The following is a 16666-nucleotide window of genomic DNA, read 5'->3' on the forward strand; positions in this document are numbered from 1 at the left end:
CAGAGTGGAAACTGAAGAAACATGTATTGAATATACTGGGAGGCACTCTCCAACGTGGGCTTCCCAGGTGGCTCAGTGGTAAAGAAATCGCCTGCCAATGCAGGAGATGAGGGTTTGATCCCTGGGTCGGGAAGATCCCTTGGAGAAGGAAATGACAACCCACTCCAGTATTCTTGCCTGGGAAACCCCATGGACAGAGGAGCCTGGCAAACTACAGTCCGAGGGGTCGCAAAGAGTGAGACACGATTGAACAACTAAAACAACAAAGTCTCCAACAGGGGCGAGGGCCGTTTGTCTACACCATTAGCTCCTGTTACCACTTGCGTTCAGAAGCCCTCACCAGTTTCTCCCATCGCTCTGTAAAGTGCGCACTAACGTGCAAACTCCTTCACGCGTTTACCAAGATCTTCCCTGCCTGGGCCCACACCTGCCTTTCCCGCCTGGTTCCCAGGACGATAGTCCTGAGCCCAGCAGTCAGACTGGTCCCTTACCACTCCCAGAGGCACCTTGAGGCTCCCTGCCCTCGGGCCTTCGCTCACGCCTTGCCCAATCTCTGCCACCCAGAAAACCCAGCTCACCCAAGTCTCCTCCCTCAAGACTCACCTACCGAGCCCCCGCCCGGACTTGCTTCCAACCGACCTCGCCTTGCATGATGGTCACCTAAGCCTCCCCGACGGGAACATCAAGACGTGTCTCTTTACCCTGCTTTCCCCCTCCCGGTGTCTATTACAGCGCTGGGCCCTGAAGAAAGGGAGAAGGGAGGGGACACCAGGGTGCAGAAAGGCCAAAGGCCGGTTGGAGACAGGGATGGGTTTAGGGTCCAAAGGAGCACGAAGCCAAGTCGATTCCCAATCCCACCCACTAGGCGGCGCCCGCTGTCTCGTTCCGGTCAAGGCGCCTCCGGTTTTTTTGAAGTTTATGGCCTGTTTTACAAGTTTCCTTCCTGCCCTCCTGTCCCTTTAAGAAGGTGATCCAGGTGAGGCCGGGACTCCGCCCCGGGGGTTGGCCCCGCCCCCTCCCCGCCCCCGCCCGGCCGGCCGGGCTAGCCTAGTTCTCGCGACCTGGCCCCGCCGTCCGGGCCGCGGTCCCAGGTTTCGGCCCAGCGCCATGGAGCGGCGCTGGCCCCTGGGGCTCGGGCTGCTGCTGCTGCTGCTGCTGCTCTGCGCCCCGCTGCCCCCGGGGGCGCGCGCCGTGGAAGGTACAGACCCCCGCCCCGCCCCGCCCCGCCCCACCCCCTCCTCCTCCGGGAGCCGGCATTCCAGAGAGGCCCTCTCCTCGCAGCCCCTCTCCAGTGCTCTTGTTTTGCCCGGCTGCCCGGCGATCGACTGGCCAGGCCAGTCTTTGGCCTTTAACCCCAAACAGCTGCTTTCCCGGGTCACTCACCCCATTCCCTTCTGGCCAGCAGTTTGCTCCTGGGTGGGGTGGGGGTGGAGAGTGAGTTTCTGCTGAAAGCAACCTCCCACCCCAGCAATCTTGGGGACTCTCCATTCCCAAGCACTCCCAGCCTCAGGCTCCCAACCCAGAGACCTGAACCTTCGGAAGTCGGAGGTGGAAGTCCCCTTATGCCATCTTAAGCCCGGGGACAGAGGGACCTGCAGCTGGGGGTGGGTTAGGTGCAGGGGCTCCCGGCTGCAGAGGTCAAGCCTTTCCTGTGGACACTTGCATGCTCTGTGATCCTGCTATCCCCGCTTCCCGGACTCGTGGCTGTGCCTGTACCCCACTCCACCACCTCAATTACAGGCAGGCCAGGCCCTTTGCCAAGGGGAGGCAGCTCCCCCACCCAGGATGCCCCTCCAGAGTCCCCTGTCCACATTCTACCCACCCACTCAACAATCCCCAGCAGCCAAGCTCCTCTCTTGTCCATCCGCCCCTCCATTTCTACACCTGACGGTCCCTACCAAGTGAGAGGCTGCCCAGCCTCACTGGGACTGCTCTTCCTGCTGTTGACTTTGGCCAAAGGTTCAGCCCTCCAACCCTTGCCCCACTCTGCCTTTCTCCCTTCACACTCGGGAGGAAGACAGACTAAGCGCTGGAGCTCCTCTTCAATCCTCCTTCTGGGGAGGTTTTCCTCCCCTAAACCTCAGGAACTTACAGCTGTGAGGGTACAGGGTGCTGAAGCTTCGGGGCTATGGGCCCAGGAGAAGGAATGTGAGTTGCACATGTGGGGCCTCCCCCAGAGATGACAGCCCCCTTTCTCTCCACCTTCAGTCACTCTAATGGATACTAGCAAGGCACAGGAAGAGCTGGGCTGGCTCCTGGATCCCCCAGAGGATGGGGTGAGTGTCAGGGGGCATTTGGGGTGGCTCAAGGCTGAAGGCCACTGGGAAATGGGATGGTGAGGTGGGTGGAGGAGCGGAGAAAAGAGCTGGAAAAACTGGAAGTGTCTCCTCCGGGAGGGGGAGGGGAGGGGAGGTGAGTCAGAGCCTCCTGAATGGGACTGGCGGGGGGTCAGGCTTCACCCCATGGGGAAAGCTTCATTGCCTGGCTCCTCCTCTCCCTGCCCCAGAGAGGAAGGGCTCAATACTTGCAAGGACTTGGAGGAAGATGAGAGTGACAGCCCCCCTAGGAAGAGAATGGACCATCCCTGGGATGGTTGGGGGCTAAGACCCAAACACAGAAGAGTGTCTTCAATCTGGGGTCCATCCATCCCAGTGGAGTTGCGCAGATAGGTTTCAGGGGGTCAGGGGCCCCCATCAAAGAGTATTCAGAGTTAGGTAGCTGTATGTGGACTTTTTTTTTTTTTGGTCTGGAAAAGGAGAGCCAGGGTTTTCATCACCTTCTTCAAAGCATCTATGACTCTCTCAAAGTTAAAAGCTGCCCCATTAGAGAGCCCTTGGCCCTTCCGTTCTCCCCAGCCCAGGTACACCATGCATTCTAAGTTGTTGGATATTCCAAAGACCCAGTGAGCAGGGGAAGGATCCTGTGAGTCCCAGAGCAAAGCTGCCACTCAGCGGAGCTGGGCCTGGGACCACAGGAGTCTCCGCAAGCGCCACAGCCTCCAGGACTCTGGCCTCAGGCCTCTTCCCTCTGAACCTGGACTCTGTTCTCTGGGTGTCCCTTTTTCTTTCCTACAGCAGTAGGAATCCAGCCTCCATTTCTGGCGTTGGGGTTACTTGGTTTCTTTCCCTCTGGATCGCAGGGTCCTGGCTCCACTCTGGGCTCTCCCGTGGAGTGGCCTGTAATTAGAATTAATAGACTAAATCATAAGGTATCCTACAGGAGGGGCTGCTCGGAAAATCCTGGAGTAGGCCAGTTCTAATAGGTGCCGCATCTCATAAACCAGCTCACCACTCCACAGTGAGGGCTGCAGGGCCATCTGCAGGCTCCCAGGGGCTACCCCTGCCACTCCCCACCCAAATAAGTCTCCCCTAACTGGGCTGGAGTGGAAGCAAGGCCCTTTTTGCAGCTCAGGCTAAACAGCTTTGTACTAGGGAGGCAAGAAGACAGCAGCAGGCACATTTCCACTGTCTGCTGTGTCCCTTCCATCCCTCCCCGTCTTTTCAAAACACACACACACACATTCAGATTCAGCCTCCCCAGAGCAGACCTATGTAGCAGCCAGCAACCAGAGTGATAAGTGAAAGGATCCTTGCTGTGGATCCCAGGCAGCTGCTTCTCCCACATCTGTCACTGCTGGAACCAAGGGAAGCGAGTTACAGCTGCAAACATCTGCTTCTCTTGGCTCCAGCTGCAGGCCTGGCAGTCTAGCTAATGAGCTGTGCATTAACCACCCACCACCTCTCCACCTGACCTCCACCCTAAGCCTTCCACTCCGGCTTCTCCATCACAGCTCCCTAAGAACAGGCCCTTGCTGCCTGCCGTCGCTGTAGCCGGGATACCCCTTGTTCTATCTTTGAACCCCCTACCCTAATACAAAAAATACGTGCCTCACAGCGACGTATACTTCTGCGCCTGCACCACACCACCCCGAACTTTTAAGTTCCTGGCACTTTTCCTCACCTTTTCCAACACTGCAAGTAGTAATTAAAATCCTCGGGAAAGTGAGCTTGCTATGGGCCTCAGTCTCTTCTTTATACAATAAGGGGGTTGCAGCCAAAATATCAATGAAATATTTTATAGAATTTGAGTGCTTCTTAAAAATTCATCTAGCAGAGAATATACTTAAGAATGGCTGAGAATTCTTTTGAAAAAGAAGAATAATGAAATAGAAAACTTGTCCTACCAGATATCAGAACATACTATACATCAGTTATGATTAAAACACTTGGTATTGCACAAGAATATTCAGGTCAATGCAACAGAATAGAAAGTCCCCAAACAAACCTGCATACTTGAGATTTTAGTCTGTGATAACATTGGAATTGCAAATCAATGTGCAAGGTATAGCCTAGTTGATAAACTGACAATTCAGTGTCCCTAATTTTTTAAAGGAAGAAAGTAAAGTTACATCTTCACACTATGTGCTCAGTCGCTCAGTGTCCGACTCTTTGCTGCCCCATGGACTGTAGCCCGCCAGGCTCCTCTGTCCATAGAATTTTCCAGGCAAGAATACTGGAGTGGGTTGCCATTCCCTTCTCCAGGGGATCTTCCCAACCCAGGGATCGAACCCACGTCTCCTACATCTCCTGCATTGGCAGGTGGGTTCTTTACCACTAGCCCTACCCGGGAAGCCCACTATACACACACACAAAAATTCTACGAAGCTTAAATCTAAACCTAAAAACCAAACCTATAAGAATGTTAGGAGAAATGTAGAAGATCTTTATAATTTGGGATGGGAGAGCTTCCCAAGCAAAATATTTGCATAACACAGAAAAACGAAAGAAGAAAAAAATGTTATTATGTAAAAAACTTTAAAGACCGCATTAGCAAAATTAAATGGTATGATGGAGAAAATATATGAAATATACATTTCAAGCAAATGGATAGTATCTGTAATGTAGGGAAAGAAAAGCTTATCCAACTGGATACTGAAAGGATTCGAAAGATGACAGTAGAATATTGGGCAAAGTTATAAAAACACAACTGCATAAAAAGACCCATAGACAGTGAGCAAAAGAAAAGTGCCGCAACCTCCTCCCCAAAGAAAGGTGAATTAAAATGGCCAGAAGCTGTTTTGTCCGTAAGATTGGCCAAAAGTAAAAAGCTCATTGATGTCCAGTGTTAATGAAGTTTTGAGAAAATGCACCTCCTGCACTGTGGACCTGTAAGTTGATAAAGCCTCTGCGAAGGACAATTTGGATATATAGTAGTTCTATAGAAATCATATAAATCTAAACATTTTTACTTTAAATTTTTTTTAAAAAAGCTAGAAGTTACCTAAATATCCAACAATAGGTAAATAATTATATAAATTATGGTGCATCCGTACAATGAGACTATTTTAAGAATTGCTGAAAAGAATTAGGTAGATCTATAAACTGTTGCCAGAGAAGGCAATGGCGACCACTCCAGTGCTCTTGCCTGGAAAATCCCATGGACGGAGGAGCCTGGTAGGCTATAGTCCATGGGGTTGCTAAGAATCAGCATGACTGAGCAACATCACTTTCACTTTTCACTTTCATGCATTGGAGAAGGAAATGGCAACCCGCTCCAGTGTTCCTGCCTGGAGAATCCCAGGGACGGGGGAGCCTGGTGGGCTGCCGTCTACGGGGTCGCACAGAGTTGGACACGACTGAAGCGACTTAGCAGCAGCAGCAGCAGCACACACTGTTGTGGGTATCTTTCAAAGACTATTTGTTAAAAGCAAAAAGTAGGTTATAAAATGAAATGTATATGTTTAAAAAACCATGAAAAACATGCGCAGGAGAAAACATTCAAGTATTTCTCTAGAAGCACTGAAAATTATCTGGGAAGCTTTATTCCAGGTTGTTAAAAATGAGTGGATGGACGAGAAGAATTTCACTTTTTATTTTATGTAGGTTTTTATTCTTTGGCTTTTTGTAATAAGCACATAGAAACATGATGATTAAGAGCATAAACTCTGGAGCCTAGAATCCCTGGGTGTACCTCCTAGCTCCTCCTCTTAATAGCTGATGCCTTGAGCAAGTAAGTCCTTTAACTGAACTGTTACTCAGCTTCTTCATCCAAAATGCTTAAAAGAGTGACTGGCCCTTGATGAGCACTGTATTAGTGCTGGCCATCATTATTATTACTAAGATTAAACATTTTTTTAATGTTAAAGAGTTAAGCAACGTGAACTGGATGATGTCTAGGAGTCCAACCAGCTCTTTCCACTGTTGATTTTGATAGTGGCCATAACTGGAAGGAACATTGGAGAGGATGAGATTCCCTCATATAGAAGGGTTCTATGCTTACTCTTGCCCTCCAGAAGTCAGGAGCCTTCATGTCATATGTAGTCTCCCCTCCTCTGAACAAATAGGCAGAAAGAGTCTGTGAATGAGCTTTTGCTACCAAAATCTGCCTTTGGGGTATCTGACAGCTTTGCTGATGAAATAGGTGAAAATGGTACTCATACTCTTCGAGTTGGAGTGGGCTCACTGAAGGGTCCGGGGCCGGCCGGCCAGGGTTGTTGAGGAGGTGTTGTCTTGCACAAGTGTTAAGCCGCTTCAGTCACGTCCGACTCTTTTCAACCCTTCGGACCATAGTCCGCCAGGCTCTTCTGTCCCTGGGATTTTCCAAGCAAGAATACTGGAGTGGTTGTCATGCCCTCCTCCAGGGGCTCTTCCCGACCCAGGAACTGAACCTGCATCTCTTGCATCTCCTGCATTGGCAGGAGAGTTCTTTACCACTAGCACCGCCTAGGAAGCCCATTGTCTTGCTTATGCTATATCCAAATAAGTCCCCAGTCTTAAGCAGTTACCCTACTATCCTGGTGCTTGGGGGTTTGAGAGAGAGCAGGACAAGAAGTGTGAACCTGTAGAGCTCTGACACCAGCTTCCTTGGCTCCACTCTAGAAAGTCAGTATCTGGGGAGTAGGTGTGGATGACTTGGGGGCTGACTCTGATTTTCCTCTCACAGTGGAGTGAGGTGCAGCAGATACTGAACGGGACACCCCTGTACATGTACCAGGACTGCCCCGTGGAAGAAGGCAGAGACACCGACCACTGGCTTCGCACCAATTGGATCTACCGGGGAGAGGAGGCCTCACGCGTCCACGTGGAGTTGCAGTTTACCGTGCGGGACTGCAAGAGTTTCCCCGGGGAAGCAGGGCCTTTGGGCTGCAAGGAGACCTTCAACCTCCTGTACATGGAGAGTGACCAGGACGTGGGCATTCAGCTCCGGCGGCCCCTGTTCCAGAAGGTGCTCCTGCCCCTCGTGGCCATTTCAGCCCTGATGCTCATCCTTGCCCCACTCCCTTCCATGACCCTGTTCTGCTCAGAGAGAGAGAAGGTGGCAAAAACGGGAAGAGGGTGTAGGTGTGGAATAACAAAAAGAATATGGGACTAGAAATCAGAAGGGCTGGATTCGAGTACCTTTTCAGCTGTGTCCCGACACAGGGAGTGTCACTTAACCTCTCTGAGCTTTTCCTTGTCTTGAAATGGTGATAAAAGTATTTTATTATTATTAATGAGTGCCAGCCTCATCTATTTTAGAGGGCTTTATGAGCATCCATTGAGATAAGAGCATGGCATGGTGGGGGCAGGGGAGAGGTATTTGGACTTTTTACATTGGTGCTCACCACAGCTGTGTGTGGCACGCCCATAAGTGTACCTAGAGGAGTTGTGTAAGAAGACAGTTCTCTGCAGGCCACTCTCTAATCTTTTCCCTTTCTTTCCTACCCAAGAAAACATACTGGAATGCGAAAGAAAAGGGAGCATATTATTACAGGATGTACTCTCATGTTTTTTTCCGAAGAGCAGCTGTTGTAAAGTTGGTTATTAGTAAGAAATGAATGCTGACGCGCTTTATAACTGATCACTTCATTGCCACTGAGGTTGGGAGCACCTGTGAATAGTGGGAAGTAGCAGAGCTGCAGCGTCCTAAAGCCTGGGTTCCCATCCCAGCCCCACCAGGTGGTAGCTGGTGATTTTATCCACGTTTCTTCTTCTTCTCTTGGCCTTAATTTCTTCATCTGTCACATGGGGAGGTGATCCATTCCACCTTGCAGGATTAATGCACGTAAAAATGCTTGGTTCAGTAGCTGCCACATGATCAGCCTTCCGTTGATGGCTGTATAAATTGTGAAGTGTCAAGCAAGCAGTCGCTTCTGCGATGTGGGAGTGAAGCACGGCTTTGCCTTGTTCCCTCATCCCCTGCCTCCTTCCCAGGTAACCACGGTGGCTGCCGACCAGAGCTTCACCGTCCGAGACCTCGCATCCAGAGCCGTGAAGATGAACGTGGAGCGCTGCTCCTTGGGCCGCCTGACCCGCCGAGGCCTCTACCTTGCCTTCCACAACCCGGGTGCCTGCGTGGCCCTGGTGTCCGTCCGGGTCTTCTACCAGCGCTGCCCTGAGACTGTGCATGGCTTGGCCCGATTCCCCGACACTCTGCCTGGACCTGGGGGGTTGGCCGAAGTGGCAGGGACCTGCCTGCCCCACGCGCACATCAGCCCTGGCCCCTCGGGTGCGCCCCTCATGCACTGCAGCCCTGATGGCGAGTGGTTGGTACCGGTGGGGCGGTGCCACTGTGAGCCTGGGTATGAGGAGGGCAGCAGCGATGCTGAAGAATGCCTTGGTAAGAAGACTTGAGGAGGTGGGGAGAACCTGCAGGGGCCCCTTGTGGGAGGGACTCCCGGATGCCAAGGGCCAGAAGGAAGCCGACGCTCCATCTCAGTTGACTTTTACACTGAGTGTTCAACGGCCCTAGGGAGACATGTGCCGGGGTATTTCTAGCACAAAGGATTGGAGGGAGGGATATGATTCTGCCTGTAAAATGCTGGACCATCTTGGCTCTGTGGCATTCTCTCTCCAGCCTGCCCGAGTGGCTCCTATCGGAGTGACGTGGATGCGCCCCAGTGTCTCAAGTGCCCCCAACATAGCACAGCCGAGGCTGAAGGGGCCACGGAATGTGCCTGTGAGAGTGGGCACTACCGAGCTCCTGGGGAGGGGCCCCATGCTGCATGCACACGTGAGTCGGGGCCAGGGCCTGGCTGTCTGTGAGGGGGTACAGGACTGTGGCTAAGCCTGTGTTGGAGTCAGAACTTTCCGGAGCCTATAAGATACTGGGACCATCCAGGGTGCCAGCCACTTAATGCCCTCAGCCCGCACCCCTGCTCTCCTAGGAGAGCACAGAGGTGCAGTTAAGCTACCTTTTCCTCACTAGAAATCAAATCTGGCAGGAACTTCGGAGGACTTTGAGAATCAGGGTGTTGGGAGGCTGTGAGCCAGCAGCTTGGGGAGAGAGCAACGCTGGCCCCTACTGATGGCCTGTCTTTTCTCATAGGTCCCCCCTCAACCCCCCGAAATCTGAGCTTCTCCATTTCAGGGACTCAGCTCTCCCTGCGCTGGGAACCCCCAGCAGACCTGGGGGAACGCGAAGATATCAGATACAATGTGGAGTGTTCTCAGTGTCAGGGAGCAGCGCTGGACTGGGGGCCCTGCCAGCCCTGCGGGGCAGGTGTGCGCTTCTCTGCAGGACCTAGCGGGCTGACAGCATCCTCAGTGCGTGTGGACGGCCTCGACCCCCACGCCAACTACACCTTCAGTGTGGAAGCCCAGAATGGCGTGTCGGGGTTGGGTGCCTCCAAGCCTGCCAGCGCCTCACTCAGCATCAACATGGGGTCTGCAGGTGAGGGGCCTGTGGGCCAGCAAGGCCTGGAGAAGACGGGGAGTAGGGGGAGCATAGGACCATGGGGACAAGTTGATGGGTGAAAAGCCAACAGAAGCTACTTAAGTGATTTCCTCCCTCTGAACTTGCAGAGTCCCTGTCAGGCTTGTCCCTGAGACTGGTGAAGAAGGCACCACGGCAGCTGGAGCTGACCTGGGCAGGGTCTCGGCCCCGCAGTCCCGAGGGAAACCTCAGCTACGAGCTGCACGTGCTGAACCAGGTGAGAATGCGACTAAACTCCAATGTCCGTGCCTGGTCGCACCTGACATTTCCTAGCCTGGGGTGCAGGATGGGAGAAGACAGCCCGCAGTGACCTGTGTGGCTGTCTCAGGGCAGAATCCTGTCAAGAGCCCTGCCCTGACCATTCCCCAGCCTCCCCTCCCGCATGTTCCCAGGACTGCCCATCTCCTCCACCAGGTCTGGTGTGGCACGGCCCAGATAACATGAGCACCCCCATCTGCAGGACGAAGAGCGGTACCAGATGGTTCTAGAGCCCAGAGTCCTGCTGACAGAACTGCAGCCTGACACCACGTACATCGTCAGAGTCCGCATGGTGACCCCTCTGGGCCCCGGCCCCTTCTCCGCTGACCATGAGTTTCGGACCAGCCCACCAGGTCAGTGGGTTATTCTGTGTTCTGTCCCAGACACACACGCACCTGTCATCCCCCTGAGGCTTCTCAGACCCTGTTCCGGTTAGTGACCTCCTTCCTGTATACACACACACACGCACGCACGCACGCACACACACACACGCACGCACGCACGCACACACACGCACGCACACACAGAAGCTTCCTGGGTGGACAGCTCCATACAGACTCACAGCACACCTCCTTCTCAGACATACATCCTAATGCCATATACTGCCGGCCGGCATCGGTCCAGTCTCCTAACCTCTCAGGTCAGGGGCCACTGGCTGGCAGCCCAAGCTGATGGTCCCTGGATGGGGCCCTTCTCACAGGCTTTCTCACCCACACCCGTACCCATCTCCCTGGTTGGGGGATGCATACCCCCCTGCATGTGCCCTTTTAACCTCCATCATTCCTGGGGGCCCTAAGCACCCCCCGACGTCTTCACCCCGTGTGCCTGCAGTGTCCAGTGTCCTGACCGGAGGCGAGATCGTGGCCATTATCTTCGGGCTGCTGCTGGGCGTAGCTCTGCTGCTCGGGATGCTGGTCTTCCGTTCCAGGTGTTTCTCCTGTGCCCCCAATTCCCCTCCCCACCCTGGGTCCCCTGTGCCCAGGCAGAAGCTCCTGAATGCAGTCCCAACAGTCTTCCCACCCCCTAGTCCCAAAACTCCTGTGTCCCCTCCCACCCCCTGTTATTTCTGGGGAGGGCTCAGCCAAAGAGCATTTGGGCCTCTGAGGTGGTCCTGGACCCCTGAAGACCCTGGTCCCCACCCCGACAGGAGAGCTCAGCGGCGACGGCACCAGAGGCAGCAGAGGCAGCGAGATCGTGTCGCTGATGGGGACCGAGGTGAGCCGGGAGCACCTGCGTGCACACATTTGTGTGAGCATGCGTGTTGGGAGGTGCTCCTAGGACGGGACCCAGGGACCCAGGGACCCAGACTTGCTAGCGCAGCTCTGGGGGCATGAGTGGGCTCTGCTGTCTCCGGGGCTGTGGTGTTTCACTCCTTAATTAACTTTGGTTAATTAACTCTGTACTAATAGTCCCCCAGAGGCTCTGTGCAATTACCTGTGAGCTGTCAGAGCTACTGTACGGAAATGCCCAGGTCTGGGCCGCCTTCCTTGCCCTGCCTGGCCGGGTCTGTGGGCTGAGGCCGGGAGGGAGGAAAAGGCTCCTTCCAGGCATGTGGGCTTCCCACTGGTCACCTCGTTAGGTACCTCACCAAAGGGGGAGTCTGGGGCCCATCCAGGTCACGGGGCAGGAGCCAGGCTTGTCTGGGAATGTGAATGAGCTGTGAGTGACTGGAGCGGGGTGGTGAGCTGTGGGGAGGAGGGAGGCAAGGACTTAGGGTCCAGGATCCTCGGGAAGATTGGGTCACTCGAGGCCGTGAACACGTTTCACGTCTGGCTTCCTGCCTGCTGCTGTGGTCCCTGGGAGGCGAGGACACACAAGCTTTGCATGCAGACACAGGAGGAGTGACTGGGCTATGGAGGCTTAATTGCTGAGGGAGGAGACTCTCTTTCACTTCACTGTCTTTCACTGCTGGCCCCTCCTGAACCAGTACCCGTGAGCCCCTGGAGTTGGACTGAGTCCACCCTTTTCCGCCTGCAGAGGACAAGCTATGGCTGAAGCCTTATGTTGACCTCCAGGCGTATGAAGACCCTGCCCAGGGAGCCCTGGACTTCACCCAGGAGCTCGACCCAGCCTGGCTGGTCGTGGACACCGTCATAGGGGAAGGTGAGCCCTGTGGTCCCCTCTGTGTGGCAGCACAGAGCTGCCAGCAGGCCTCTTCCTTCCAGCCCTTCCTTGCAGAGCCCAGCTGGCCCCTCCTCTGGCCCAGGAGCTCCCAGATGAGTCTCCTCCCCATTGTACCCTGTGTCCTGAAACCACTGTGTTCACGTTTTAACCCCCTTATCAGGTGTCCTGGAGCAGCCCCCACCTCCTGCACCATCTGTCTCTGTGATTGTGGAATTTCTGATCAAGAGCATTAGACACATCATCTCTGTCAAGAGAGAGGGTCACTGTGCCCAGGCTCAGGCTCTTCTCAGAAGGTTCCCAAATGTGGGAGGGACTCAGGGCCTCCTGCATTCCACCCCACCAGGGGCCCAGTGTCCTTGGGCTGCCCTGATCCCTTGGGTCACCAGGGGAAATGGATCTGAACAGAGAACAAAGCTCGGCAGTGTCTTGGCCGATTGTGTAGCCAAGCTGGCCGAATTGTGCCCGGAGGAGCTTGCGGAAGAGAGGCGGCAGTAGTCAGCTTCCCCAGTCACTTGTGTACTGACCCTGACCAGCCTGCCCTTCGTGAACACAGTCCAGCCCCACCGCACGGTACCCCCGTGCCCAGTGTCTCCTGAGCACCGGAACTGTGCTAGGTGGGGAGGCAGCGCTAAATAGTTTACAGGGCTGCCCTCCTGTTTCAGGCTCCCGCCCGGCCCTGGGAAGTACAGCCCAGCCCTGTCTCAGGGAGGAGGGTACACCATGGTTCTGATCCTCTGGGCCAGAGAAGAAAAGAGAACTGGAGGACTGGGGAGGTCGCTGCCTGTCCCCCTCGGGAGCCTGACAGTGTATCCGGCCGTGACCCTGTTTTCTTGCCACCCAGGAGAGTTTGGGGAAGTGTATCGGGGGTCCCTGAGACTCCCCAGCCAGGATTGCAAGATTGTGGCTATTAAGACCTTGAAAGACACATCTCCTGATGGCCAGTGGTGGAACTTCCTTCGAGAGGCGACTATCATGGGCCAGTTCAACCACCCGCACATTCTGCACCTGGAAGGCGTGGTCACAAAGAGTATGAGGGGTGGGGTCCGAGAGAGCTGCAGGGGCCAGGGGAGGGGGTGGGGGAGGAGGGCTGAGACCACTGGTAGTGGAGGGCGGCTGTGCTCTCAGAGGCAGGAAGTCTGGTTCTGGGTGCAGAAGGGGTGGAGGCTGCTGGGGTGATGTGTGCTTTGTGTCTCAGGAAAACCCATCATGATCATCACGGAGTTTATGGAGAATGGAGCCTTGGATGCCTTCCTACGGGTGAGGAGGGTACAGGGCCAGCTGGGAAAGGGGACTGGCCACAGAGCCCCGCCCAGGCACGGACCCCGGTTCTGGGAAGAGGAGACCCGGCCCAGCCCCTGACTTCGCCCACTCCCTGCTGCAGGAGCGGGAGGACCAGCTAGTGCCTGGGCAGCTGGTGGCCATGCTGCAGGGCATAGCATCCGGCATGAACTACCTCAGTGACCACAATTATGTCCACCGGGACCTGGCCGCCAGGAACATCTTGGTGAGTCAGAACCTGTGCTGCAAGGTGTCTGACTTTGGCCTGACCCGCCTCCTGGACAACTTCGATGGCACCTATGAAACCCAGGTTAGAGCCTTATGCGCCTATCGCATACACAGTCACACCCACAACTACACGCTGTACGCACAGCAGTCAGTGCATACAGGGCACAAGAGGCATGGTCACGGGGACACGGTAGCCTCCCATGCCCTTCCGTGCTGGGACTCCTCAGCTTTCTGCCCCACGTGCCCTGTTAGGGAGGGAAGATCCCCATCCGTTGGACAGCCCCCGAAGCCATCGCCCACCGGATCTTCACCACGGCCAGCGATGTGTGGAGCTTTGGGATCGTGATGTGGGAGGTGCTCAGCTTCGGGGACAAGCCCTATGGGGAGATGAGCAATCAGGAGGTGAGCCTGGTGTTTCTCACACCTCCCGTCCTCTCCCCAGATCCTCCACGGCCCTTTCCTACAAATACCCTGATTTTTTCTTTGTCACCCTTTATCTGCATTCCTATCCTCTCTGGTCCCCTTCACCTCATGCCCTGCTGTCTTGACCACGCCCACTCTGGTCAGAGGGTTCAGAGGCTCTGTGGCAGTGATCTTGTGTGCACAGAGGTATTCCTCCTGGGCTGCCAGGCTAGCTTCCTGCCCTCCTCCTCGCTGTAGGTAATGAAGAGCATTGAGGATGGGTACCGGCTACCGCCGCCCATGGACTGCCCTGCCCCCCTCTATGAACTCATGAAGAACTGCTGGGCCTACGACCGTGCCCGCCGGCCCCCCTTCCACCGCCTGAAGGCACAGCTGGAGCATCTGCAGGCCAACCCCCACTCCCTGAGAACCATTGCCAACTTTGATCCCAGGTAACCACGCTGGGTGGGGAGCGTAGGTCTGGGAGAATGGAAACGGGCAGCAGCCACATGCACCGAGCGCCGGGCCTGTGGAGCTCCCAAGAGTCAGGCATAGGGGCAGGATTCCAGTCTGCACTTCCGAGAAGAATCTGCTCTGATGGAGGAGGTACAGTGTCTCAGCCTTGATAGCTCTAGTTTGATGGAGATTTTGCTGGTGGCTCAAGTGGCAAAGAATCTGCCTGCCAATGCAGGAGACCTGGGTTCGATCCCTGGGTTGGGGGTATCCCATGCAGGAGGGCATGGCAATCCACTCCAGTATTCTTGCCTGGAGAATCCCCAGGGACAGAGGAGCCTGGTGGGCTACAGTCCACAGGGTTGCAAAGAGTCGGATGTGACTGAGCGACCAAGCGCAGCACAGGAAGCAAGCACACTGAGAGAGAAAGTTTATGCAAGTGGCTGCCAACCTGCTACCTGCTCCAGGGGGCTTGGTCCCTGAGAATGGGGAAGGGAAGACAGAGAAACCGACAAGAGCCAGTGGGGGGCTGCGTGTCCTGAGAGAAGCAACCTTGTGGGGTCTGGGAAGGCTCCCAGGTCATGTCGACAGCAAGGGTTGGGGAGCTGAGGGTGTGCCAGCTGCAAATAATGCAGGGTGCAGAGAAGTTTGGACTTGACCCTGACCAATTTTTTTTTTTTTTTAACTGTCCATGGGAGGGACATGGTCAGAAATGTATTTTACCGAAAACAGTGCCAGAATAGAGGATCGACTGGTTGCAGGGGTGAGATGGGAGAAACAGGCACTGCTTCAAATGCTTTATCGGGTAAAGCAACTCTGGTGTGCTGGCCTCTGTATCAGACCGCCATATATAACCTTGTTTCTGGGAGAAAACGTGCTCCCAGTTCCAACTTTTGAAACTATCTTTTTAGAGCACAACTCCCTCGTGCACTGGAGACCGCATGTGCTAATCTTTCTGGAATGTTGGATATTTTCCCCCCAGCAGATTTACTTTGCTAATGGTTTTTGGCCCCAGCTGGCTTCAGAACAGGAACACTCATTGTATTGTGGGGGTCAGAGTGCAAGAATAACAGACAAGGTCGGAGGTGGCAAGCTGAGGGCTGCTCCCAGAACTCCTGGGGGCCACCCTGAGAAAAGGCGAGGCTACATCCACCTTCCGGGGCCTCTGTTCTCCACCTCCTGCTTCCTCTCAACCAGGATACTTGATCCTCGCGTCTTAACCGGCCCCCATCAGTTGCCCAGAGCTGGCCACTGGAGTGCTGGTGGGCCGGTGGTCCCTTGTCTGGACCTCCAAACTGCCTCTTGTCCCCAGGTCTGTCAGTGCCACACGACTGTCAGCCTGCCTTGTAGCTGTTGCCAGGCAACAGGCCAGGAAATGAGTTGAGAGACAATGGCCGGGCTAACCCGAAAAGTCTATGTAATCTGTGTCAGACACCCGGCTTGCAGACCGGCCGCACAGGCACGGAGGCTGAGCCCCAGTTTCAGGAAAGCCCTGCATCTCCCATTGCATGCAACTAAGGGGTCCCCCCCACGCCCCGCAGGGTGACCCTTCGCCTGCCCAGCTTGAGCGGCTCCGACGGGATCCCCTACCGGAGTGTGGCCGAGTGGCTGGAGTCCATCCGAATGAAGCGCTATGCCCTGCACTTCCACTCCGCCGGGCTGGACACCATGGAGTGCGTGCTGGACCTGACGGCCGAGTGAGGACGCTGGGGCCGGGCAGGGTGGGGCCGCTGGGAATGGAGCCCCGGCACTCACCCAGCCCCTCTCCTTGCCCACAGGGACCTGGTGCAGATGGGGATCACGCTCCCGGGCCACCAGAAGCGCATTCTTTACAGTATTCAGGGCTTCAAGGACTGAGCCTTCCCCTCCCCTTCCCTGTCCTCAGGGAGCAAGGATGGGACCCAGGTCCCTCGACCCACCAGACACAGGACGTCAGTGCTGCTCCTGCTTGCTTCCCGAGGAACTGCCTCTGAAGCTCTCTGAAGTCTCTTTGTTTTAAAAAGGGAGGTTGGGTAGAAGTAAAAAAGTGAATTGTGGGAGTTGGGGGAGGGCGTAATATATATTATATACATATACATATATATTTTTGTAAATAAACAGAAACTTCACCCCAGGTTTTTGTGTGTTTTTTTTAATCCCCCTGTCTCCTCCATCTCAGGCTTCCCAGGTGGCTCAGTGGTAAAGAATCCACCTGTCAATGCAGGAGACGTGGGTTCAACCCCTGGATCTG

General features: G+C 55.0%; 1 protein-coding gene across 2 annotated transcripts; it reads left to right on the top strand.

Annotated features, from left to right (window-relative positions):
* Positions 1035–16551, top strand: EPHA1 (EPH receptor A1). Of its 2 annotated transcripts, XM_018046839.1 has the most exons (18): positions 1035–1198; positions 2209–2276; positions 6943–7224; positions 8193–8598; positions 8836–8991; positions 9307–9651; positions 9783–9910; positions 10154–10304; positions 10783–10879; positions 11099–11166; positions 11929–12054; positions 12917–13102; positions 13271–13332; positions 13457–13663; positions 13834–13983; positions 14242–14435; positions 15978–16133; positions 16215–16551. In XM_018046839.1, the coding sequence occupies exons 1-18, from the start codon at positions 1108–1110 to the stop codon at positions 16291–16293; spliced, it is 2952 nt and encodes a 983-aa protein (XP_017902328.1). In that variant the 5' UTR covers positions 1035–1107; the 3' UTR covers positions 16294–16551. The 2 variants fall into 2 exon arrangements, with proteins under 2 accessions (XP_017902328.1, XP_017902329.1); XM_018046840.1 differs by lacking the exon at positions 2209–2276 and having other exon boundaries at positions 1095–1198.

The sequence above is a fragment of the Capra hircus genome, chromosome 4 (assembly GCF_001704415.2).
Source record: "Capra hircus breed San Clemente chromosome 4, ASM170441v1, whole genome shotgun sequence".
Lineage (NCBI taxonomy): Eukaryota > Metazoa > Chordata > Mammalia > Artiodactyla > Bovidae > Capra > Capra hircus.